Here is a 25,840-nt window from a genome sequence, read left to right as displayed (position 1 = left end):
ATTAATATGAGTTCCCCCAGCCTGCCTATGGTCCCCCAGTGGCTAGAAATGGTGATAGGTGTAAACCAAGCCCTGGGTATCCTGCTCTGCCTTTGAGAAAATGAAAGCTCAGATGGGCCGATCTGGAATCTTCTCCTTATGAGGTCATAAGGAGAAAGGTTACCTCCCCTTTCTCTGCTTTGCCCACCCAGAGAAATGGCACATCCTAAGGAAAGCTCATTGTGGGACTGGCTCTAGTGGCTGTAATTCTGCACCAAGGCTGAATTTCAGGAAAGAGACTTCAGATACAGTATTAGGGGACCACTAAGGTCTATATAAAAGAGACTTCAGATACAGTATTAGGGGACCACTAAGGTCTATATAAAAGAGACTTCAGATACAGTATTAGGGGACCACTAAGGTCTATATAAAAGAGACTTCAGATACAGTATTAGGGGACCACTAAGGTCTATATAAAAGAGACTTCAGATACAGTATTAGGGGACCACTAAGGTCCATATAAAAGAGACTTCAGATACAGTATTAGGGGACCACTAAGGCCTATATACAAGCATCCAAAAAGCAGCATGTCATAGGACCTTTAAATCCAAAAATAAGTTTAAAACTAGTGGTAATATGTTGGAATTAAGTTGGCTTAGAAGATGTAACACAGAATTGGGTGATAGTTAATATGGACAAAACGACACAACAACTGAGAAACAAAAGGAGGAGGAGTGCCTTGTGTGAAACTGAATTAAACTATTATATGTTTAAGTTCATGCGCTCGTTTTAAACACATTTTGTGTAATTTCTCAGTTTAATTTCTTTGCCTTTCGTACTATACTCAAATTGATAGATGTCTGTTTCTGGTGAGGAAAATGCTTCCTCGTGGGGTTCCACCTCTGGGGTTTGGATAGCAACTACAATCAAAGTCTATACGTGTCCAAGGCTTTTCAGCATACATGCACAATCTAAAAGACCTGCACGAAACCCTTTGGTCAGGTGTTTGCAGTTGCAGTGTGGCTGTAGGTGGTAGGTGTGCCATATGCTGCTGTGAAGCCTGATCAGATTCTCTCATCCTGTGCTATTAATTATGTGTCAAAGCAGCGCTAATTAAACTAGGAGAAGAGAGCTCCTGCCATGTCTTTACCTTCAGGGTATTAGTTAGCGCAGCGCGCTGCTCTGCATTTCAATTAATCAATTAACAAGTCGGACCACAGGCAGCTTGAGAACAGATACTGGCTCCTGTTGAATAATTCAGCAGTGTTAATCAGCTTGTTCTATCTATCACGGCCAGAATAATAATCGAACATTATGCGCGAATTGAATAAATAGAAACATTAGCTGTTATTTTTTGGCTCGCTGTTCATCTTTACAGCTGATGCATGTTGTCACAGCTTCTTTAATGAGGTAATTATTTGAGTTTTTCTCATTTCGTTTCAGTCTACTAACCGCCGCAGTGAGGGCACCGGCTCTCATTAACTTACTGCGGGTGTAGGCGCTGTGTGTCAATCAAATGTTTTTCAAATTTGCATATGTTGAAAAATTAGATGAACGCTCCTGTTTGAGATGATTGAAGTTGGATTGGGGACATTTGAACTTTGCATTTGCGGCAAGTGGGAACCAAACAGAACACTTTTTTAGAGCTTGCCAGCAATTAAAACTGCAAAAATGTTGCGGTGAAATTAATTAATTTCAAGGGAATCGCATTGGGCGAAGGAAATCCCTGCGACAGCTTTGACATGCCGCCTTGACAGTTATAAATACACAGCACTATTTTTGTTATACCTCTTCGCCACTTCCTTGCTCTTCGGGTCAAACTGGAGGTAGAGGTTGTGCGGATTAGCAAGATGAACATTGACGTTTTGTGCTCGAGGATGATTGTTAGTGCTCTGGAGCACAAACAGCCAGCGCTGGAGCCTCATTATCCAGCTGACTGCTACATGCTCTGAATGGCTGAACAAGTGGGCTTTGTGTTGGAATTTGAATGTAAGTTGAGACAGTGGTACGCCTGATCTCATTCAGGTCAGTGTCCCACATAACCTCATAACCTTTCCAGGCAGAGGAGTACTTCAACTTTGTGCCTAAGAGAATGTAGTTCCAGGACTGTCTACTTATTGGAGGTTGGTGGGCCTGCCACACGTTTGCATACTTCCCAGAGAGAGAGAGAGTTAGGCTGAACTATAACCTGGGGAAAACCCTGACGAACTTCCGGCAAATTTCAGATTTGCTCTGCAAGTCAGTCTGGCCAAGAGCCCATTCAAGCCCCTTTCCAATTTTTCCAAATCAAGGCACCAATCACAACCGTTGAGGCGGGCTTTACATGATGACGACGGCGAGCAGCTTTTTGTTTACATTCAACATGGCGGCCACCGAAGCGCAGCAACCCGTTGGTGCCTCTGTCGCTGCTACGTCACCCGGATCTTTGGTCTGATTGGTTGAAGGACTATCCGATTGTGCCCAGAGGCATTTAAGCGGCGTCCGTCGTTGGTGACGCCGCTTTGGAAATGGGCTGTGAATGAACCTTCCCCAGACCCACTCTCAGTTAGAACTGAGAGTGGGTCTGGTGTCAGCCAGGCTAACTGAGCTAGGCTTCAGCATCTGTGTTTACGGCGCCTGCAATATCTTTGTTTACGTTGAAGGTTCAGCTAAACGCAATGCCTCCAGCATGAGTTTAAATACAGGAACTTCAGAGAGTTGGGACGGCACGGCACAATAACGCACCGTGGTTAAACTGTACTGCCTGCTAAATTTCCTCCTCAATTGAGATTCCATTAAATGCTCCCGTGTAATTAATCAAAGTCTCCCGAACCTTCTTCACGTACGGAATGAGTTGTGCTGCTCCGGAGTTTTTCCTTAACAGACGGGGCTCACACTGAGAGCACTGAACTCTGGGCTTATAGAGCTCTGAAGGGCAGCACCCTTCTGTTCGCTGCCGTTTGTCGAGCTGATGGATGGAGCTCATCGGTATTCAGGGTCTTCCGGCTCCGTCCTGGACTCTGTGGGCAGAAGCTTTGTTATTCAGCGAAACAGTAAAGAAGGGGAGAACGCAGGTGAACGAGCCAAGCATCGGTCAGCCTATCATGTCCGTGGTGATTAATTGTGCTTGACAGTGCCAAGGCCTCAGCACTCCGGAGGTTGTTTTTTTTTTTTATCTTTTGAGACTTTTTAATGCCTTTTGATTCCACAGTTTATTCAGCCCCGAGTGATAAAAGTGACACTGTGGATGGATGGACGCGACTCCCTCTAAATCCTCCTCAAGCAGCAGAAACCATTAACAATTAATTTGATGGGATGATATTTTATTGAGATGAAAAGACACTTCCCATCCCTCAAATGAAAATGGTTTCATTGGTGGAATGTAAATGAGTACCATTCACTCCAGTACTGCACTTAAGTCCAAATGTTGAGGTATTTGTACTTTACTTTAAGTGTTTTCTTTTCATGCCACTTTCTACTTCTACTCCGCTAAATCTCAGAGAGAACTATTGTACTTTTTACTCCACTACATTCATCTGTTACAGCTTTAGTTACTAATTACTTTACAAATTAAGATTTCTGCACACCAAATACACATGTAGTTTATAAAATCTGATGTTTGATTCTAAAGTAAACTAGCTGACAATATAACGGCCTACAAGTCCAGCTGAGATGATGAGACCATTAAACACACAACTGGTTGGATCCTTTACTTTTTCTACAATGGGAGGAGAGTTCTGCTTTGAGTACTTTTACTTTCAGTACTTTAAGTTCATTTGATACTTACATACTTTTACTTAAGTAACATGTTCAATGCAGGACTTTTACTCGTCACAGAGTATTTTTACAGTGTGGTATTTGTACTTTTACTTAAAGCTCCAATGTGTGGGAATTTCTCCCATCTAGCGTTGAGATTATATATCGCAATCATATCTCTCGCACCACGCAGTTCAAAGGTATGTAGGTATTACAGCTACGGTAGCCTTCACGCTTCAAAAAGCCGCTCTCTTGCTCTTTTCAATCGCCTTTTTCTTTTTCTGGGCAAAGAAGAAGAAGACTCCTGTTCCTGAAATTTGGATTTTGAATACGTGTGGTCCTCCATGTTTCTACGATACCCATTAGCAGCATTAGCAGCTCCTGAGAGTTTGTCATGTGACAGAGAAAACGTGAAAGGCGGAGCAGTATGTCCTGTATGTCCCTTACAGGCTAACGTATTTCAAGATGGAGCATGAATATTGAGAGTCTACCCCAGTTCATGCAAATGTAAAATTTCAAGCCAAAAGGAATACTTGGAATTGATGGTGGTGGTAAATATTCATGAAAAAGGACAAGTTGGTGAATGGGCAACACAGATTTAGAGAATGAACAACTAAACACGTTACACACTGGGCCTCCATTCTTCCATCGCTGAATGGCGTCCTGCTCTTGTCTGTGATGTTCTGCATTACACTTCTTTTATTTGTGTACAGCATCGCATTTCGGCTGAGTATTAGATCAGCTAACACTGTTGTTTTCTACCCCAGCAGATTTAAGACACCAGGATCACGTCCTGTTTTTGTTGTAAGCTGAGAAGTCATCTTATCAACAAATACCCCACATTCCTCCGTGTCCTCCATCACCTCTTCTCCTCCGATTTCCACCTGTGACTGCGTCTGAAGTGCTCTTATATTGAAGCAAAACAGCTTTCATTTTACTAGCTTTCTCGTGTCTCGTGTTTTCTGCTGTAAGTGTATTATGACATCTTGAACTTGTACTGTTGGTTTCAAGGAATGCGGCTTATTCAGAAATGCCAACCCTTTTCTTCTATTAACCTGGATGCCTAGAATGTAAAGGCCAGGAGAAAACACCCTCGATTAGATGTTGAGGCTGACAGAAAGAAAACCAAACTTAAAAAAACTTTTCAGTTCACACCCTGAATAAGGCTGTTTGTGCCGCTACACCTGGGTTGTAACCCAGCTTTTTAACGTACTAACCTTTTCAATATGAAATAGCCATCCAAATACTGGCTTTTTACCTTTTTGCAAGAAGAGTGTCTTGTGACCTGTCTTTTTGAACTTTTGTGTCTTCCTTTCAAGGAGCACTTTCATGACGTGTCTGAACTTCTGAGCACTCCAGTTTCCTCTTAAAAAAAAAATACACAACTTTATTTTGGAGTTTGTGCGGAAGATGAAGTGGTTTAACATGCAGGAAGGCTCTCTGTCCTACACAGCCAGGGTCAGTGTGGAGGTTCGGCGGCTGCAGAGTCCAGCAGGTATTCCACATTTAGCTCCATTTTCCTCTGAGCCGCCTGTGTTTGTGCTCCACTGGTCATGATGTCAGGGATGTGAAATGCCAAAGCCCAGCCCTGGAAAAAGCAGCGCAGCGTTTTTAAACGGCTCGGCTCTCTCTACCTCAGCGAGGCTGTGCCCTCGCCATACATTATCTCCTCAGGGATTACAGCACTCTCCCTCTCATTTCACCTCTTAAGACTACTGTAATTCACCTGCTCTATCGCCCCCAGGGACAGTCCTGAATCCTGCCCTAATCGAAAATTAGAGCAAAGTCTCAATAGCAGATTCTCGAGTAGTTATAGTCTGATAGAACATTAAAAACTGTTCAGGCTGATTGAGTCGTCCTGCAGCCAGCTCCCGTCGGCTGCTCATTGGCTGAAACAGTATGTAGGTGGATAGGCGCCAATTTTGATAACACGCGTTGCTATTATTCATTCATTCATTCATTGTTGAAATGGAGGCTCAGGCTGGTGTCCCGGGACCCGATGAACACGTAGCTAAAAAGCCAAAAACGTCTCTGCATGTAGGGTAATACCCCTGGATTACAGCAGTTTTACGTGATGCAAACAAAGCGTTTTGCAATGTATGTAGTTTGGTATTTCACACAGGGGGGTGGGGGGTGGAGTCAGACATCAGGCTGCATGTTAGCAGCAAACTACATATAACTAACAGCACAACTGTACAGGCCAACACTTTGGTCTCTTCCTTCTTTAAGCCGGAGGATGACTCCATGTTGCGCCACGTCCCGACATGCTGGTTGAGCCTACTCCCTGCATGACAGACAGTTGAATTCCTGAATAAAAATAATAAATCATTTTGGTGCGGGATTTTGAAATTCATGTTAAGGTCCTCCTCCCACTCTTTGTAGCCACCCTTGTAGGCTTCAGCACTCCTTGCAGCAATGTAAGAATTGTAGCAGCTGACCAACAGGAAAAAAGAAAAAGATCCTCCGCCACCATTTCTTGGACCGATGCTGAAACTGATAGTAGCTCACCATCTGATCCAGTAGATCGACCCCCTTCATGTGCTTCTGATAGTCAGAAAGGCACGCTGGCACTGTGACCTGTGTCTGGATGTCTCCCTGTCTTCTCCTGACAGTCCCTTTTGCCATAGGCTCATGGTAATTTGACAGTCCCAAAACGACCTTTGCATCCTGCCAAGAACAGAAGGTCAGGTCATCCTTCTGAGACACTTGGTACTGATGCTTATCCATGGCAGACGGTTTTGGGGGGGATACCCTTTCTGTTTGTTCGAACGGTGCCGCACGCATACAGACCATGAGCCTTCAGATCTTCACAAAGCGGCACCCTGGAATAAAAGTTATCCATAAAAATGGAGAGATGGGACCCGATGTATGGTCTAGCCAGATCCATCACAACAAATCGCTACTAAAGTTTCTTGATAAAGGATTCAAGGCATGACGGAGGGAGGATTTGTGCATTAAATAAAACGGCAGTTAACATAAGCACATCATACATAAAGTTATAAAGATGCTGCTCGAAAATAGGGAAAAAACATTTCTTATTAAGAGGATTTTACCTTATTTTTGCGATCTATATTAAATCAGGTCTTACAGTTTAGACCTGGAAGTTTGATACATGCCCGGTGGAGCTCTCAGCCATGACCCACACCTTGATGCCCTACTTGGTGGGTTTGAGAGGAAGATATTGCCGGAAAGCGAGTCTCCCCTTGAATTTCACCATACTTTCATCCACGCTCACAAAGCCACCACTTCGTACAGTTCCTGGAATGGATCTTTCAGGTAATCGAGGTGCCACCTGGCTTCCCAGAGCTTGTCACAGCGGTTCACATCATTGCTGTTGTTGTCTTGCAAGTGGAGATAACCTGAAAATGCACATAGCAAGTTGGACAGTGAATAACATTGTTGTTATTATCAGGAGCTTTCATTGTCATGTGTTTTTATAATTACACTTTATCAGTAATCATCAGACATCATGATTATTACTGTCATCCATCATGATCTACCATTTTCATTTGGATTTATGTATGTTTTATGTATTATTATCAATCATCAGACATCATAATTATCATCATCCATCATATTTAGCAATGTCCATTGCATCATATTTATTTTGTATTGTTGTTATCCATAATCATCAATTATTATCAACCATCATCTTTAGACATTTATTTATGGTCATTTAGTATCAGCATCAAATCATTACACACACTCTCACACACACACACAAACACACACACACTCACACTCACACCATTGTCATCATCGTTGTAATCATATCATGTGACATCATCATTACAAAAAGCTAGTTGCTATCTCCACAATCAGTATAATTAATTATTATTGGTATTGTTATTATTATTAGCCTACCTCCAGATGATGGCAAATCTGTCCCTTGAAATGGCTTGGGGGATGGTCGCTCGAAAAAGCCACTTTTCCTGACTCCAGAAATCGCTACGTGATGGCAGGTCAAGGATGCCCATGGCAAGACACAGTCCTACGACCGTCTTCATTTCTATAACTGTGACCGGTACCCTCTTGCGTACAGATTTGTTTCTGTTACAAGTCGCATCCACAACTCTTCCGTGAAAACATGGGAGAATACCTGTATTGGTGTAACAACATCTGGAAGCTCTATCTTGACGCCTGGTTCGCGATTATACAGGATCTTCTCACGTGAGTGAAAGTTGTCGGTCTTCTATTCTTCTTGGAAGCCAACAAAATCGCGCATATCCTCCTCTCCCTCTCGAATTGTAGCTAGGATCCACTGCTCTCTAACTACGCCATCGGCTGGTACATCTAAATCACCTGGGATATCATTTAAATCTGGTCCTGTGTCATCATCCTCCATAACTTCATCAATATCACTTCCTTCACTTGAGTCAGCCATGACGGATTGCTAGCACGGTGTTTAAAAATGTCGACCAAAACCATAGACGTAAACGTACTGTACGTGTAGGCTTATTTCGACCAATCACAAAGTATTTTATTAGTCACATGAGTTTCAAAAATCTCTGTCACTCACCCCAAGAATAGTGTGTATAACTTAAATGCTGGACTTCAGTAAACTTGCATAACTGAATTCTTCGTCTGAGATTGATCCTTGTGTTCTGGTAAACTTAAGTCCTATGAATGAAGGCGCAGGAATTAATAAATTGGAGTCAGATTTGACAGGCCTTAGGGCCTTATTTTTACATAATTCCCTACACGTCATGTTTCCTAAACCCAACTGTCCTGTTCTTATCCTGCTTGTCACGTAAACGTACCGTGTCACGACCTTTTCCTTAACCTAACTGCCTCAAAAGTGACGCCAATAGTCTCGAACCAGCGCGTTTAGATAAAGCGTGTTTAGATCTGACGCTAAAGGAGACTTTTAGCATCAATAACAACGCCAAAGGCACCTGATCAAGCGTCTGTATTTTACGCGATGGGAGTGAGAATGTGTTAAGACTTGCGACTCAGTCAATACCAGATCATTTCATCCTCAAAGGGAAACTACTCAGTTCTAATGTTTTGGATAAGCCGGACTTAATATTGATAGATTTTAAAACTCTCCACATGCATGTATGAAACGTAGAAGAGCACATTAACATCAATAAAGCATTACCATCACTAGTGCCCCTGGGACGTAATATAATTAATAGGGTTGAGAATTTCATTTAATATGATTTATGTTTAAATTATAGTTGTGTAATGACTACCAACTAGTCTTTAAAAAAAAAAACACACACACACACACACACACACACAAAGGGATTCAAGAAAGGGGGTGGAAAATTACAACAAAAATCAACCGACCAAATCTTGGTACCGATGTCATTGTTAAAAAGTCCCAGCATGGAGTGTGCTCAAATGGCTTCAGGTGCTGTTGGGTTCTCTCTTCCAATATGCAGGCAGATCCTTTTGGGTTTGTTTTCATTCTTTTTTTTCCCTCAGATAAAGCCTGTGAAAACCATTAAAAATCATTGCAAAAAAACAACAACTTAACTTTCCTCCAAAAAAGAAGAACAGCAAACGTTGTGTGTCCCCAAAAAAGGGACAAAGCCCTCTAGCAATCGTATTAATTATGTAGATATAGAAAGTAGAAACAAAACATGCATACAAAAAAGAATCCCAACAACAACCAGCAGCAGTTTAGAAATGAAGAATTATAGACATAACAGAATGAGCGCTTAGTGTGTTAAAAAGGCCAGAGAGTTCAAATGTGTCTTGAGCCTAGATTTAAATACAGAAGTGGAGGGAGCACATCTGACATCTAAAGGCAGCTGGTTCCACACAATCAAATCTTTGACCTGTAAGGGGTTTTTTGGGGAGTGTACCGTCTTATTTTTGTCAGAAGTACTTGCAGTAGCTATGCTACCGAGGGAGCTCTAACAGTCTCTCAGTCGTCAACTTGCGTGTTACAGATCATCTTGAGGATACTCAGGATATATAAGATATATATGTCTCTCCAAATGGAGTGTTATTGCTCTTTTTAAAAAGTGACATCATCAGGCTGTGGTGGATATGGAGAGGCAGATAGAAGACGGTGTGCTGTTGAGATGAAGTACCCTAATGTTGACAGAGTAATTGAAGCTAGAGCCTTGTTGTCGGAGTTGTGGGCCGGGATCGGACCGCGGCGTGAATCAGAGTAATTGGCTCTTAGCTCAGCGCTGGAGAACAACAGCCATTAACAGAGAGGCTTCAGATGGAGGCGGCGTTAGTTTGGCTTTAGCTTACAGTTTGGAGCTCGAGAGGAGAGCTGTGAATATTTATTGAGATAATGATGTTCATGAAAATGTGTGTGTGTGTGTGTGTGTGTGTGTGTGTGTGTTTTTTGTGGACTTGTTTAACTATATTCGTGGGGTCCTAAAACCGGGAGTCCAGTATGCTTTTGGGGTCCCGACAGCTTTGTGGGGGCCAAAATGCTGGACCCCACAAGTTTAAAGGGCTGTTTGAGGGTTAAGACTTGGTTGTAGGATTAGGGATAGAATTAGGTTATGGTTAGGGTGAGTGTAAGGGTTAAGGTTAGGCATTTAGTTGTGATGGTTAAGGTTAGGGTAAGGGGCTAGGGAATGCATTATGTCAATGATGGGTCCCCACAAAAATAGTGCCACAAACCTGTGTGTGTACAAACCCATATGTGTGTGTGTGTGTGTGTGTGTGTGTGTGTGTGTGTGTGTGTGTGTGTGTGTGTGTGTGTGTGTGTGTGTGTGTGTGTGTGCAATTCAACTGCATGGTTTCTATTTTCTACTTTCTACTGTTTCTCCAAATGACATGATATAGTTGTGTACAGCTGCAGTGCATCCTTTTACAATATATTCTTGCCTTAATTCGTTTTATTTAAATGTATTTTTATGTAAAGGGAATAAGAGACTGTACGCACACTATTGGGGGTGGGGAAGAGGGCTAAAAATAGCAAAGTTAAAACTGCATCACCCTCCCCATAGTCTGGATCGATGGAAGTACATTTCCAGGATAATTGCCTGCAATCCAGCGCGTGTCACTCCCGCTCTCTGTGTGTGTTGCCGTTCGCAAATTCTGTTCTCTTCGACAACAACAACAAACTCCGATCATAACACTTTTGAATTGGTACAATTTAGTACTTGTACACTATGTTTATGGGTTTGTATGCAAGAGAGAAGCCAATGAAAAGGATCTTTATTGCACATTCGTTAAAATATTTGATGTTTTTATTGCAGCCGATCATCCATAAAGCATTAAAGTGTGAAACGTGGGGGTTTCTCCTGACAACAGTGATCGGTCCCCATCAGGATCCAGCCTGTAATGAGCCAGTCAGTCAGGACGCCATTCATCTCCACAACACGTGATTACACCATTCATTCATCCACTTTATTACCCTGGTCATTCATCTGATATGGTGCTATTACAGCTGACAGCCCTGTTTCCACCTGGGGAACATGGAACCTGCTTCTCAATGGTTCACTCGGACACTCACGGTCTCGTATCCACAGATTCAACAGGAACGACGATGAAGCTGTAAAAAGATTTCGATCCAAAGGCATCTTTATCTTTGTTAATTACATTATCTTGTAAAATGACAGTAGGTAAAAGCTGAAAAGCATGATGGCCAAGTTGAAAGCTGTGGGCTAAGAGACGGAGAGTAATAATCTACAGTCTGATAATGGGATGTCCTCAGCCTGTTACTACTGTTGATCTGAACCACTCAGCTGTGCTTTTCACTCTGGAGAAGATCTTTCCATCTACTTTTATGAATATGACCCATACAAATGTTTATCCTCATGCTAAGAGAGGAGACTTTCCTATGTCATCCTGCTGCTGTGAACTACTGAGAGACTGCAGCGTAATGTCAGAGACCTGTTCTCACTTTAAACCTGCAGCTTGGCAATTCTCCGGGCAATTTAATAATCATGTTATGGAAATTTTTATGTGATTCACAACCACATCCACATCCACATCTGTCTCAACAAGATCAGCTGCAATATAATATTTGATTCATTATGCAGCAACACTGTAAGGAGCCAATGATAAAGAGAGCAAAGGTCAGAGCCACAGTTTCGTTACAGTGCCATGTGACAACGCTGGTCTAAACACCCACTCACACTCATTGGAAGAATAGCTGTAGTCAAAATGAAAACCTTACCCCAGATGAACTACCTTTTTTCTATGATCCCCATCACTCCTACAGACAAATGGTTCAAAACTCTCAATTCATTAACAACACAATTTTATTGGAAAAACAAAAAAACGAGAATATCACTCTCAACACTACAAAATAAAAAATCACATGGTGGGCTTGAGGCACCAAACTTCTATCACTACTTCCTGGCAAATCAATTACAGTACAGGTTAAATGGATCAATATACATAAGCACAATTACCCATGGCTGGAACTGGACAACTCCAAGAACGGGGGCGGAGTCAATAGGTTTCCATTAAAGTCAGTGTGTGTATTTCCACTGACTGTAGAACGGCTGCATTCCGACTCCATTCCAGCTCTGGCGGTCCGCAGCCCTCCGGAGCAGATACGCAGAGTTTTTATTTTTGCCGGATGCCGGAGAGCTCCGCAGAAATTCAGCACAGGGAGGATTGTGCAGGACAGGAAGTCGAGCACAGAAACAAAATAAAACATCCGGTTAATTTTCAAAATAAAATACACCATGTTCACAGTGGATCATATTTCCCTGCACTACACCTTGAAAACATCATAATGGGGGGGGGACAGGCCTGAAGTCAAACTGTTGTTGGTTTTGTGGTTCTGTTTATAGAAACTACATCCTGTTATATCGCGCGATCGTACGTGAATTCGCGAGATCTCGTGGGTCCTCGTGAATTCAGCCGTCGGTCATGGCCGCAGCCGTTCCGCAACAAATCCGGACCTGGTGGGTATTGAAGGACGGTGGAGCACACAGCTGACACGCAGCCGTTGTTGGTGGAAATTGCGGGTTAGCCTTAAAACGCAGCACATATTATAGGAAATGTATCGATTAGCAGCCAATCCAGGGTTTCTTCCTTTCCATCTTGTTTGCTTGGACGAAAACACTTTCTCCGTCACTTCGCTTCAACTTTCAGCCACAGAGTTTCTAAAAGATCGGATTTTCAAAACATTGTATGCATTAGAAAAGTTTGAAGCCCTAACCGTGTATGCTTTTTTTCTGCTTTGTGATTGGTTGACAGAGGTGTGTGACAGCGCACTGGTGTCCAACCTGCCGCCATCGTCCTTCAGGAGCTCGTCCCAGCTGTCCAGCAGTCACGCGCCGGGCTTCGCCAAACTCAACAGGAGAGACGGTGAGGAAGAGTTTCTGCAGCTGAGAGTGACTGAATGACTTATTGACCAGACGGGGTGCGATGAGTGGGAACTAAACACTGGATTTGGCTGGAATTCACTGCATGATTTGGCTGAATATGAGACAGCTGACATAGTCTACCTTGCATTAGAAGACTGAATTCTGTTGAAAATATGGCTAAGGTTTATGGTTGCTAATATTGGCCAGTGTCATTTGCAATATGCCTGTCAATATAAGGTGACATACTGTATATTTGTTATATCTAAATAACAAATATACATAAAGGGGCCTGAAGTGGCCATTATCAATGTCACCAAAAGTATGGTATTTGTTTTATCGCATCCAATCCATTATTCAATGCATATTGCTTTATTAAATAGCTGACAGTGAAGAGACAGACATGACACGTGTGTGTGTGTGTGTGTGTGTGTGTGTGTGTGTGTGTGTGTGTGTGTGTGTGTGTGTGTGTGTGTGTGTGTGTGTGTGTGTAAACAGCAACTTATTCTCATGAACAGGTTCGTATGATATCGTACGCAAAGTTATGCACACTAAAATGTATGATATTATACGAAAACTAGGAGACCGGGTACAGAGCACCACGAGCTGCCGGTCATTTCGGCGAAAATTATGATTAAGTTTAGGCAAGAAAAAGTGAGCGTTATAGTTGAGTTTTGGCACCAAAACGACCAGTTAAGTTTAGGAAAAGTCTTTGGTTTTCCCCGGGAATCGAACTTCCGCTCCGGAAATGGAAAATGGCCAGGACTTCTTGCTACTGCTTCAGAGACTTTTGCATGAAAATAATGTTTTTTCCAGATGATCTAAACTACCTCTTGGATGATTCTGTCTGTGTGGGATAAGATAGATAAGATAAGAATCTTTGTCATTGCACATCGGGTATACAATGAAATTGCAGTGCTTCTTCGGCCAGTGCATAATAAATATAAATAAAAACAATAAAAGGAGAGAAGCAAGCTATATATACAACATTTACGCATCATAGCGCATACACTCTTTATGAATTTAGGGACCTGATGGCCCAGGGAAAGAAACAGTTTTTGAGTCTGTTAGTCCTGCTCATGAGGCACCTGTACCTTCTGCCAGAGGGCAGGAGGATGAACAGGTGCTGTCCTGGGTGTGAGGGGTGGGCAGTGATTGCCCTAGCTCTCCTGAGACACCGTATGCTGGTGATGTCTTCCAGCAAGGGTAGGCGACTGCCACTGATATGTTGTGCTGTCTTTATGACCCTCTGCAGGTTCTTTCTGTCCGCCATTACATGGACTCTACTCGGCTCGGCTCGACTTGACTCGAGGTGCCCGGTCCTCCATTTTCCATTGCAGATTTAGTACCGCCTCATGCCTGAGGCGAGCATGGCTGGTCGTGGCTTGGCAGCGTTGCATTTCCCCCGACTCATTTCCTGGTTCTCCTTCTCCCTAAAAAACATAAAATTAAAATAATATGCCACCGTTTTTGTTGAAATAGGGCTTATCACGGTCTACCTTGGCTGTAGATAGGCGGGCCAACGCATTTTTTGTCTCAGTGCAAGTAATTAGGTTGTTTTTTTGTCTTTTGTCGGCTCACTTTTACTCACAACATGCTAACCGGCAACATAGGATTCCATTCACTACGCTAAGTTAACTAGCGGCGGCGCTGCCGGTTTTGCACCGGACTAAAACAATGCAAGCACAAAAAATGCGTTGGCCCACCTATCTACAGCTAGGGGAGACCGTGATGAGCCCTATTTCAACAAACGGTGGCGTATCCCTTTAAGGAAAGGGGCCAGGACTCCACCTTGGTCAGAAAGAACAGGGGAGACACTTTGTTTCTCTCACTATGACTCTAGAGTCACTACTCGGTCCGAAGCTAATCACCGTCACTCTCTCACTTCTCCCTCGCTTCACCACACACTCCCCACACACACACACACACACACACACATGCTGGCTCGACGCACACACCAGCGCACAAGTATACACATCAGGCCACTTGCGTAGGCTACGGCTACTCTTGTTTCAAAAGAAGCGAAGTGACGATTCTCTCCGACCAATCAGTAGTCTGCAGGTTTTCACGTCACCTTTTGGTATCGCCTCAGCTCGCTTGGAACCTCGACGGAGTTGGTACCAAATAAAAGTACCTGTTAGCAGGTACCAGGGACCTTTTTTTCATAATGGAAAACCAAAAGAGGCGTGTAGAGTCGAGGCGAGTCGAGCAGGTACCATGTGATGGAAAAATGCCATAACAGTTGGGATGTGAAGCTTTAAAGGTGGAGAAAAGCACTCCTGTGTTACTGAGGAGCTACTCTGCAGCAGTGGAGCTCAGTGCAGGAGAGATTTTGTTTAAGCTCAGGACGCAAAGCACCAAACCTAACAAACAGGAAAGTTTCTTCGGGACTCACAGAACAGGCAGCGACTAGTGTAAATGGAGGCAGAGGATCAGAATCAATACAGAATGAAGAAAGAAAAAGCAATAGCTGCTTCATCCATCTTTATTCTCCATAGATGCTGTTTGTGTTGAAGGTTTATGCCAGTTTTTGCAGGTTAATACCTTTTTTTTTTGCCCAACATAAAACCCAGCAGGGAGTCCTGTGCTGGATGCGGATGTGAGGCTTTGATAAAACGAAGATGGAGCTTTCTGCGGGGAACGGGCTTCACATTAAAGCCCAGAATCAGCTGGGAGGGCGAGATGGGTTTAATCTGGAGCTGAATGATTTTCACCACCTGGGAAACTAAAGGATGCGGCGCCTGCAGAACACTGCTCAGGCCTCAGTTTGTTTGATGGTCGAGACCAGAGGTGCCCAAATTCTTTCATACAAAGTGCCAAAATCGATCTGGATGGAAGGCCACGGGCCAAAAATAAATGTTGATTTTGAAGAACACCATCATTCTTGTAATTCAATTCAATTTTATTTATAGTATCAAATCATAACAAGGGTTATCTTAAGACACTTTACAGGTAGAGGAGGTCTAGACCACACTCTATAAATTACAAAGACCCAACAATTCCAGTAATTCTTTATACATAAAATGTACGCATGTTTAATAGCACTGTGCTTTACATCGTTGTTACACTCGGATTATGTACTTGTTAGCTGCACAAAATGTACGTTTTGTAGTCATTACAGTTGGGATTTTACAGCACGTTCAAAATAAGAGGAAAATAGGCCATGAGCATGGCAAAAGCCATGGTGGGCCAAACTTAGCCCGCGGGCCCCAAATTGGGCGACCTCGGTTTGCTGATCTAAACATGGTGATGTAGTGTCATCACTGCCTTTTGACTGCTTTGTGAATCAAGCGCTGAGGGGGGGAAGTGCAGTTTACGGAGACTTTTTGTCTTTTTTTGAGAGAGTTTGTGGTTGGAGGTACATGGTGCACACAGGGTGAGGGGGGGATTAGGGGGAATCCATTGTTAGCAACAATTGGTCAACCTTTTGGACTTCTGCCATTCCCTTTAAAAGCACCGCTCTTCCTGTCATGACTTACTGATGTGAGTGAGGGATCCAGAGTTATACTAGAGTTACTACACTCACCTAAAGGATTATTAGAAACACCTGTTAAATTTCTTGTTAATGCAATTATCTAATCAACCAATCACGTGGCAGCTGCTTCAATGCATTTAGGGGTGTGGTCCAGGTCTAGACAATCTCCTGAACTCCAAACTGAATGAAAGAAAGGTGATCTAAGCAACTTTGAGCGTGACATGGTTGTTGGTGCCAGACAGGCTGGTCTGAGTATTTCCCAATCTGCTCAGTTACTGGGATTTTCACACACAAAAATTTCTAGGGTTTACAAAGAATGGTTTGAAAAAGGAAAAACATCCAGTATGCTGCAGTCCTGGGGGGCGAAAATGCCTTGTTGATGCTAGAGGTCAGAGGATAATGGACCGACTGATTCAAGCCGATAGAAGATCAACTTTGACTCAAATAACCACTCGTTACAACCGAGGTATGCAGCAAAGCATTTGTGAAGCCAAAACACACACAACCTTGAGGTGGATGGGCTACACCAGCAGAACACCCCCCCGGGTACCGCTCATCTCCACTAAAATAGGAAAATGAGGCTACAATTTGCACAAGCTCACCAAAATTGGACAGTTGAAGACTGGAAAAAATGTTACTTGGTCTGATGAGTCTCTCTTTCTGTTGAGACATTGAGATGGTAGAGTCAGAATTTGGCGTAAACAGAATGAGAACATGGATCCATCATGCCTTGTTACCATTGGGCAGGCTGGTGGTGGTGGTGGTGGTGGTGGTGGGGGTGTAATGGTGTGGGGGGATCCCTTTCTCCTTCAGAACTGCCTTAATTCTTTGTGTCATTGCTTCAACAAGGTGCTGGAAGCATTCTTTAGAAATGTTGGCCCATATTGATAGGATAGGGTCAAACACGGTATTAGTATGGTGTTCCTAATAATCCTTTAGGGGAGTGTATAAAACTGTACAAATATGTCACTACATTTATTTGCTTTAACTGGACATATTTTCAGTGTGTTATGATGCTTAAAGCTGCACCAATCTGTACTTTTATTATTATTCACATGTAATGTAGCGACCTACCCGCAGAGAATTATCAGCCAGCTGTGTAGTTGTGGCAGGGGCGATTCTAGGATCAGACCTTTAGGGGGGCAAAGCCCCTAATGAGTACGTGATACGGGAAATGCAGGAATACATGCGCTGGCCCGCACTCTTGCCTTTGAGTCCCCATTTCAACTGCCCAGTCGTTGGACGAAGCAAGGGGACTCATTGTGATAACTTTCACACACCTCTGTTAATGGTAATTGTTTGTCCTCTGTCACTTAGACAAGTTCACAACCTCTCACTTAAGCTCTAAAATTGATTTAAAAAACAAAAAAAAGTTTTTATTATTATAATTTTTAGGGGGCTAAGATGAAATATAGAAAAAGGGTCTAATATCGCCCATGAGTTGTGGTATGGAACATTTGGTAACACTTTACTTGAAGATATCTACATAAGAGTGACATGACACTGTCATGAACACATGACACTGTCATGACACATGAACCTTAACTCTAACTCTAACTCTAACTCTAACCCTAACCATAACTTCTCATGACAAAAACCGAATGACACTTACTAAAAGAAGCGTTATGTCATAAACGTTTGACTTGTTTATAATGTTGATGACATGTTCATGACAGTGTCATGTCACTCTTATGTAGATACCTTCAAGTAAAGTGTAACTGAACATTTTAGCATCTCTCAGCTCATTTTTCATTTATTTATCGTCTCATTTCATGCCTTATGCAAGACCAGGCTTCCTCTCATTAATAATCATGTCAATATGAGAAAATGCAGGGATTAGAAGTGGGAGTGTAATGACTGACCAAGCTACTGCTGATTGCATCATAACACATGTTCAGCCATCACTGCAGCTTTCACATATTGTTGCTAGATTGGGGCCATTTCCTCCCCAGCTGTATTAACACCGCAAAGCCCACACGGTTCCCGAGCAGTTTGCTGAGGAAATCGATGAATAAAATGAACGTCTCCGTCTCATTTCCATCTCTTGCTGCTGACGCTAACTCTCTGCCTCCCCCAGTCGCTCTCAGAGGAGCAGCTTTGCTCTCAGTTCATTTGCTCACTAAATGAACAGTTTATCAGAGCCTTGCAATGCCACCTACAAGATAAACACAGGCATTTTATCCATGGGATCATCATAGATTTTCTTTCATAACAATGGACTGTAATTAACTTTTAATCATTGACTTCACTATCGATAGTTTGTGTGCAACCAGGGAATGGATCTGTTTGTGACTGATTTAGATTTTTACAGTTTCAGTTTTTTTCTCCTCAGACACATTATAAAACCAAGACAATGCATAATACCTCGAATTATATTATTTGACTAAACTTTTTATCTGCAGCACCAAAGTGTATTTCACCGGTGTGATATGAATCAGCAGGACGGTGCAGCCGGTGCTAATAGATAAAAAGTGTCAATGATTAAAACAAATTATGGTCTTGTCTTGTCATATCATCAGGCCCAGATGGAATGTGCAGATTTTTTTATTATACAGTTTTCAGCGGTAATCCAAATACAATACAAAAATCCAATAATCGGCGGAAATTAAGCGGACTGTTCTGCTTGTGACAGTGATGGAGATGATTCCTGGAAAAATCTGCAGAATTCTGGGTCTGTAGATTCTGTATGGCCCTGCATATTGTATATTAACTGTACAGTAGAGTAACATATTGTGTGTTGAAGGCTATGGCAGCTGGCAGTGATGCATGTGCACTGTCAGTGTAACGTAACACGCTCACGTTGGGAACACCAACAGCAATGGAAGTGTGCACTTACAGTAGGAGTCCTGGCCCCAACCAAAGACAATGCAAAAAACAAGATCAAAACACTTAAAATGCCACTGCACAATAGTTCAACTTCTTTAGTTTTAAGAGTTTCTTTTTTCAAAAATAAGAGTCTGGATGTTGAAACAAGAACACAGTGATTCAGGTTGCAGCAGCACAGGAAAGAGAAGTCGAAAAAGACTTGATTGTAGAGAACACTTGATTTGTGATGATCACAGGTTGAATTATTCTAACTGCACTGTAGAATAATGTTCTTACTATTTGCAGACAAATATAATAAGAATGTAAAAGGTTTCCATAAGAGACCAAGTGTGTTTTGGTGTATGCTTATTGCACAGAAGGTTTTGCTCAAGCCATAACTATAGATGTAAATGGACTGTTTTTTTATATAGCGCTTTTCTAGTCTTAACGACTACTCAATGCATTTTAACATAGTACAGGAACCATTCACCATTCACACACATTCATACACTGTGGCCGAGGCTGCCGTACAAGGTGCCACCTGCTCATCAGATAAACAATCACACACACTTACGATGGCGCAGCATCGGGGGCAACTCGGGGTTCAGTGTCTTGCCCAAGGACACTTCGGCATGGAACTGCAGGGCCAGGGATCACACCACCAACCTTCCGATTGGCAGGTGACCTCTCTACGACTTAGCCACAGCCGCCCCTGATAACTAATAGAGTAGTTAAAGGTCATGAGCAAAGCACATTTTGTAATAATAACAAATGAAACAGGAACAGAATGTACCGCTTCGCGTGAGAACAAATGAGGACGAGACATAATACAGTGGCCCCCACCCTGGCGTGTGTTGTGCGAAGATAACAGTCCCAGTGCGGGAGAAGAAGAGGGGGCCCAAGAAGGAAAGTATAAGAGTTTAGGGAAAGGATAGAACGGGGCTCACAAGGTCTGACAGTCTAGAGATACGTGGACCGGCTCCGGCTTTTTGTCTGTTGCTAGGGAAACTTAGTTATGAGGTCATAAGGAACAGGGTTACCTCCCCTTTCTCTGCTTTGCCCGTCCAGAGAATTTAGCCCACCCATGAGAGAGAGAGACATCATGGCTTTCAAATGAGCAAAGTGGCAGTTGGTCAAGGCCACAGCCCCACCCTCCACCTTTCCCCCCCCCTCTCCTCCTCAATAGCTACAAACACAGAAATGGCACATCCTAAGGAAAGCTCATTGTGGGACTGGCTCTAGTGGCTGTAATTCTGCACCAAGGCTGAATTTCGGGAAAGAGACTTCAGATACAGTATTAGGGGACCACTAAGGCCTATATAAAAGAGACTTCAGATACAGTATTAGGGGACCACTAAGGTCTATATAAAAGAGACTCCAGATACAGTATTAGGGGACCACTAAGGTCTATATAAAAGAGACTCCAGATACAGTATTAGGGGACCACTAAGGTCTATATAAAAGAGACTTCAGATACAGTATTAGGGGACCACTAAGGTCTATATAAAAGAGACTCCAGATACAGTATTAGGGGACCACTAAGGCCTATATAAAAGAGACTTCAGATACAGTATTAAGGGACCACTAAGGTCTATATAAAAGAGACTCCAGTTACAGTATTAGGGGACCACTAAGGCCTATATAAAAGAGACTCCAGATACAGTATTAGGGGACCACTAAGGTCTATATAAAAGAGACTTCAGATACAGTATTAGGGGACCACTAAGGTCTATATAAAAGAGACTCCAGTTACAGTATTAGGGGACCACTAAGGCCTATATAAAAGAGACTCCAGATACAGTATTAAGGGACCACTAAGGTCTATATAAAAGCATCCAAAGAGCACCATGTCATGGGACCTTTAAACGAATGTATTTGATTTCATCGCGGGGATATATAGGTATTTTATTGGAGTCACACACATTGTCCCAAAAGAGGGGACACAGAGGAGGTAAATCCCCAACAGCACTAAGTCAGGAAGGCATCTGCTTGATCTTGATTGGTTGACCTAAAGCACCGCCTGTTGCCCTTTGACTTTCAGACACTTACACACAAAATAAGACATTAGCGACTCCAAAAAAAGACAACACTGATTGTTTGCAGTGGAAAAATCACTTTGAACTTATTGTCCTAATTTACCTCCCTCAAACTTTAGGACAGGGGTGTCGGACTGGGGGTGGAAAGGGGACTGAGTACCCAGGGACCTAATGTGAGGAAGGCCCAAAAAGATGCTAGAATGAATAGCTGTGGATGTGGGCCATAGATATACATACAGGGCCCAGAATGTAGTGCTACGCCCCTGCTTAAGGACACCAAATATATACATATGGAGATCACCAGCGCCGGCCTGCAATCATGCACATGAAGACTTGTTTCTTCTTGATAGATGTTAACTCACTGTTCCTTAATCTTGCTCAACATGATCAGTGTTGTTGTTTCCTTTGTGTGCCACCGGCCTTTGTGCGAGTGCAGCCAGTTGATAGAGTCTTTATTGAGACAGCATTGTGAGCTTAATAGATTATGACGTGCTGAAAAGACAAAATCTTCAGCTGAAAAATCCACAAATTCCCTATTTGAGGTTCTTTTTTTTGCCACATTGTTTTATCACACACAGCTCAGCAGTGATACATGGGTTTGTGTCGGGCAGCTTAAAGCATGCGTGCAGATACGCCCATAGCCTCGTTTTAAACGTCGCAGTTTCGCTGGAAAGGTGGGACACTAAACAGCATTGTTACATCTGGGCCCAGAATTGTGTGAAAAGCTCTGGCAGGCAGCTGATTGCAGATGAATGTCTCTCTCACCAAGGACCTGCAGAATTAATTTCTCCCTATTTTGGGCTCCCTATAGCTCTGTTTTGATTTCCCATTTTGTTCATTTTATAGCTTTAATTCCTCTATCAGTATTTTTTTTAAATCTCTATTTCTTTCTATTTTCCCTTATCCTTCTTCTCCTTTAAATTCTCATCTTTCAAATTGTCTTTTGTTCTTCGGTTTGGACAGGGTTCTGTTCCTCCGCAGTCACATTTTCATCCGTAAGAACTAATTTAGTCAGCTCTTTCTTCCTGCCAAATGTTAATAGCAGTCGTAGTTTTTTTTTTTTTTTTTTTTGGTCGGGCAGCAATGACAATTATGCTGGAACAGAATTTAAAAGCAATTATTTTGCCCCAGTAATCACTTTGTAACTGAATTAGATTTAAAAAGTGCAATTAAACTTTAATTGGAACCTGCTCTGGTTGCGTGTGTGGATTGCCAGCTAATCAAGTAATTGATTTACATGCGTGTGCTCAGTGTGCACTTAATTGCAAAGTTCCAATTGTTACAGTTGAAACTCGAGTGGAAATGTGTTGTCCTTTGTCTTCGGGAGACATCGGACGTTTCCCAGCGTCCCTGCTGCAACGGGGCCCATCACTGCTCTCTTTCTGTCCGACACTGTGTTATCAGCCTGCTGAAATTACCATCCAGGCTTTTGTATTCTCATGCAAATGATGATGTCTCACTCCAGGCCTACAGTATAGAAAAAAACAGCCTCTCTCTTCTATTCCTTTTTTAGCTACCTGTCTTCCTGTTCACTTTCCTCCCTGTCTCCCCCTGTAACGGTTCACCTCTTCCTCTTGCCTTTTCCATTCCGCTTGACTCTTGATTCCACTCGTGTCTCTCGCTTCGTGTGTTCCAGTCTGCCTTCTGTACCTGTCAGGTGGAATATCGGTGCATTATTAATGACTCCTTTCTTCGCTTTATCCATCCATCTGTTCCTTATAGTGAAGTGCTGTCAGAGCGGCTCGAGTCTATAGAGGGGGTGTTCTACCGGTGCTGCTAAAGCAATTGAGATGGTTTCGGGTGTCAGAGCCCTTACATGTGAAGTGGATCAGGGAGAGAGCAGTAAATCCATTTCAAGTTAGGTTACGCTTAGTTTTTGGTTTCTGGAAACAGAATTGACCCTTCCCCTTCCAAGAAAAAATTTAAAGTATACCCTATTGCAGGGGTCTTTAAAGGTACACTGTGTAGTGTTGTAAGTATTTTATTAGCTAAAATCAATGTCTTCAACCAAAAATATGTCCTCATTGGTGTAAAATGACCTCTGCCAATGATCTGACTTATCCTTGTAAGCGAAGAATTTCTTATCTGTATTTACATTGGACGGGCAAGTCAAAGGAGGCTTCCATGTCGTTCCGCCATTTTGAAAAACTCAAATCACTGAGAGGGACATAGAGCACTAGCCGACCTGTCTAGCTAATCCACAACGTGTTTTCCTTCAGAGAAACGGAGAAGGAGATCATTGAGAGGCGCTCGTCACTGCCCCCCGGCAAATTTGAAAGCCTGCAACTGCACTTTAGTTCATAACGGAGGATCGTACTTATGGCGAGCCACAAGAGAAGGAATCCTCGTTGCCAAAAAAGTGAAAATTGGAAGACATGTTGTCACAGCTTCTTGGTACGTAACAGCTACCGTAGTCGCAACACGCATTTGAAAAAGCGAGGCGCTAGAGAGCGCTATTTGTTTGAATGCAAAATGCAATTTCACCGCTAGATAGGAGAAATTCCTACACAGTGTAACTTTAAAGTTTTTTAGGCCAGTGACCCATAAGCTAAAAGCGAGACTGAGTAGGGACCCCCTACTACATATCTAGCTGGGCTGGATGGATGAAAATGAATGTATTTGAATATAGTATTGACGTTTCAATGTTAAACATGCATGTGGAAGGCACAGTGAATCCCTAAGTTTAACTGTATGGCTATCATAGTGGCTACCTTAGTTAGCTTATCTTCAATGTTTAAATGAAATGGGTTTTTTTTTCACACATAGGTCAATCTAACTTGGCTTGGATTCATATTAATGTATATTTTCAGACATTTTAATTTTAATTTTTCATGCTTTAACTATACACCCCGAAAGTAATCATGTCTACATTCTTTCATTCAGTGATAGAGAGGGAGTTTCCATTTGCTAGTTTAGCACAGCGTCATACAGTAATAATAATATTAATTAAAGCTGCAAGCAGCGATGACGGGACCTCGCTTCTTGCCCCGGGGGGTACTGGCAAATGCAACATCACATGTAGACCACACATTTTAAGTTTCATGTAAATCAGAATAACTTTTGCTAAGATAGAACCGTTCCTGTTTCGACACCCACCTACAGGAAGTTGTTCCTCCATAACTTGCGCATTGTGTTAGCTATCAAAATTCTTTTGATAACTTTTAGTTACGAGAGTCCATCGAGTCTGTATCCAAGTTTTCGTGCAGATTGGACTCACGGCCCAGGAGGAGTTAGACAAAGTAGGTTTCCCATATATCGCAATGTGAATAATTAATAACAAAAATTCTAACAGCGCCATCTAATGGCTGATTCACTCTAAATTTGGCATGGATGGTCAAGCCCCTATGCGGAACAACTTTGTCATGCTTGGTGGCAATCGGAATAAGTCTTGGTAAGATACGCAACTTCCTGTTTCGACAGCCCCCTACAGGAAGTTGGTCCTCTGTAACTTGCGCATTGTGTTAGCTATCAAAATCCTTTTGATATGTTTTTGTCATGAGGGTCCTCCGAGTCTACGTGCACATTTTTGTGCAGATGAGACTCACGCTCTTGGAGGAGTTAAAAAAGGAGGTTTTGCTCAAAGCGAATTTGCTAATTAATTACAGAAATTAAAACCACGCCATCTAAAGGCCAATTGACGCCATATTTGGCAGACAGCCTCATTGGCACATGAGGAACAACAGTTTTAAGTTTTGTGTCCATCGGAATAGCCATTGGCAAGATACAGCCATTCCTGTTTCCACACCCACCTACAGGAAGTCAGTTCTCCATAACATGCACATTGTTGTAGCTATCACAATTCTTTTGATAACTCTATGTCACGAGGGTCCTCCGAGTCTGTATGCAAGTTTTTGTGCCGATCGGACTCGCGCCTCAGGAGTAGTTAGACAGAGTAGGTTTTCCATATATCAATATTTTGCGGATTAATTAAACAAAATTAAAACAGTGCCATCTAATGGCCGATTGCCACCAAGTTTGGCAGAGATGCAAATTCGGCCATGAGAAACGACCTTGACAAGTTTCGGGCCAATCGGAATAATTGTTGCCAAGATAATGCAACTTCCTGTTTAAACAGGAAGTTGCTATAACATGCGCATTTTTTCAACTATCAAAATTCTCTGGATAACTTTTCGTCATGACGGTCAACAGATACTACCTGCAAAGATTCAAGAAGATTGAAAACACGGCCTAGGACAAGTTGCATAATTAAAAATGGCCGCCTTCCGGTTGGGTGGAGCTAATGAATGTAAATGAGAAATATGTCCGCAGTGATAAGAGCAATATATGTATTAAATCTGGTGAAGATTGGAGCAACTATGTCCAAGTTAAGGCCTTCCACGCATTAGGGGGCGCTATGGAGCCCGCTTACAGGTATGAGCCAAATCGCTGTACAGTCTCACAAAGCTCCCAGGTGTTTATGTGGGCGCCAATTTTTGTGAGTTTTCGTGTATATTGAGGCCGTCAAAAATGTTCCCAAGGGCTAAAACCAATTAGGGGGCGCTATAGAGCAACCATACCACTCTCAAGCCTAAATGTTATTATATAATTAAGACGCACGTTAGGGGGCGCAA

At 42.6% G+C, this 25,840-nt stretch overlaps 1 protein-coding gene across 1 annotated transcript in view; it reads left to right on the top strand.

Annotated features, from left to right (window-relative positions):
* The window catches only part of LOC120568723 (contactin-associated protein-like 4), a 202,240-nt gene that overhangs the window by 31,420 nt on the left and 144,980 nt on the right, over positions 1-25,840 (top strand). The window contains exon 2 of the mRNA XM_039816408.1: positions 12,847-12,957. Coding sequence (XP_039672342.1) covers positions 12,847-12,957 — 111 coding nt within the window. The remainder of the gene's footprint in view (positions 1-12,846; positions 12,958-25,840) is intronic.

The sequence above is a fragment of the Perca fluviatilis genome, chromosome 11 (assembly GCF_010015445.1).
Source record: "Perca fluviatilis chromosome 11, GENO_Pfluv_1.0, whole genome shotgun sequence".
Classification (NCBI taxonomy): domain Eukaryota; kingdom Metazoa; phylum Chordata; class Actinopteri; order Perciformes; family Percidae; genus Perca; species Perca fluviatilis.
The sequence above is the reverse complement of the archived record's forward strand: the minus strand, read 5'-3'. Positions and strand labels throughout refer to the sequence as shown.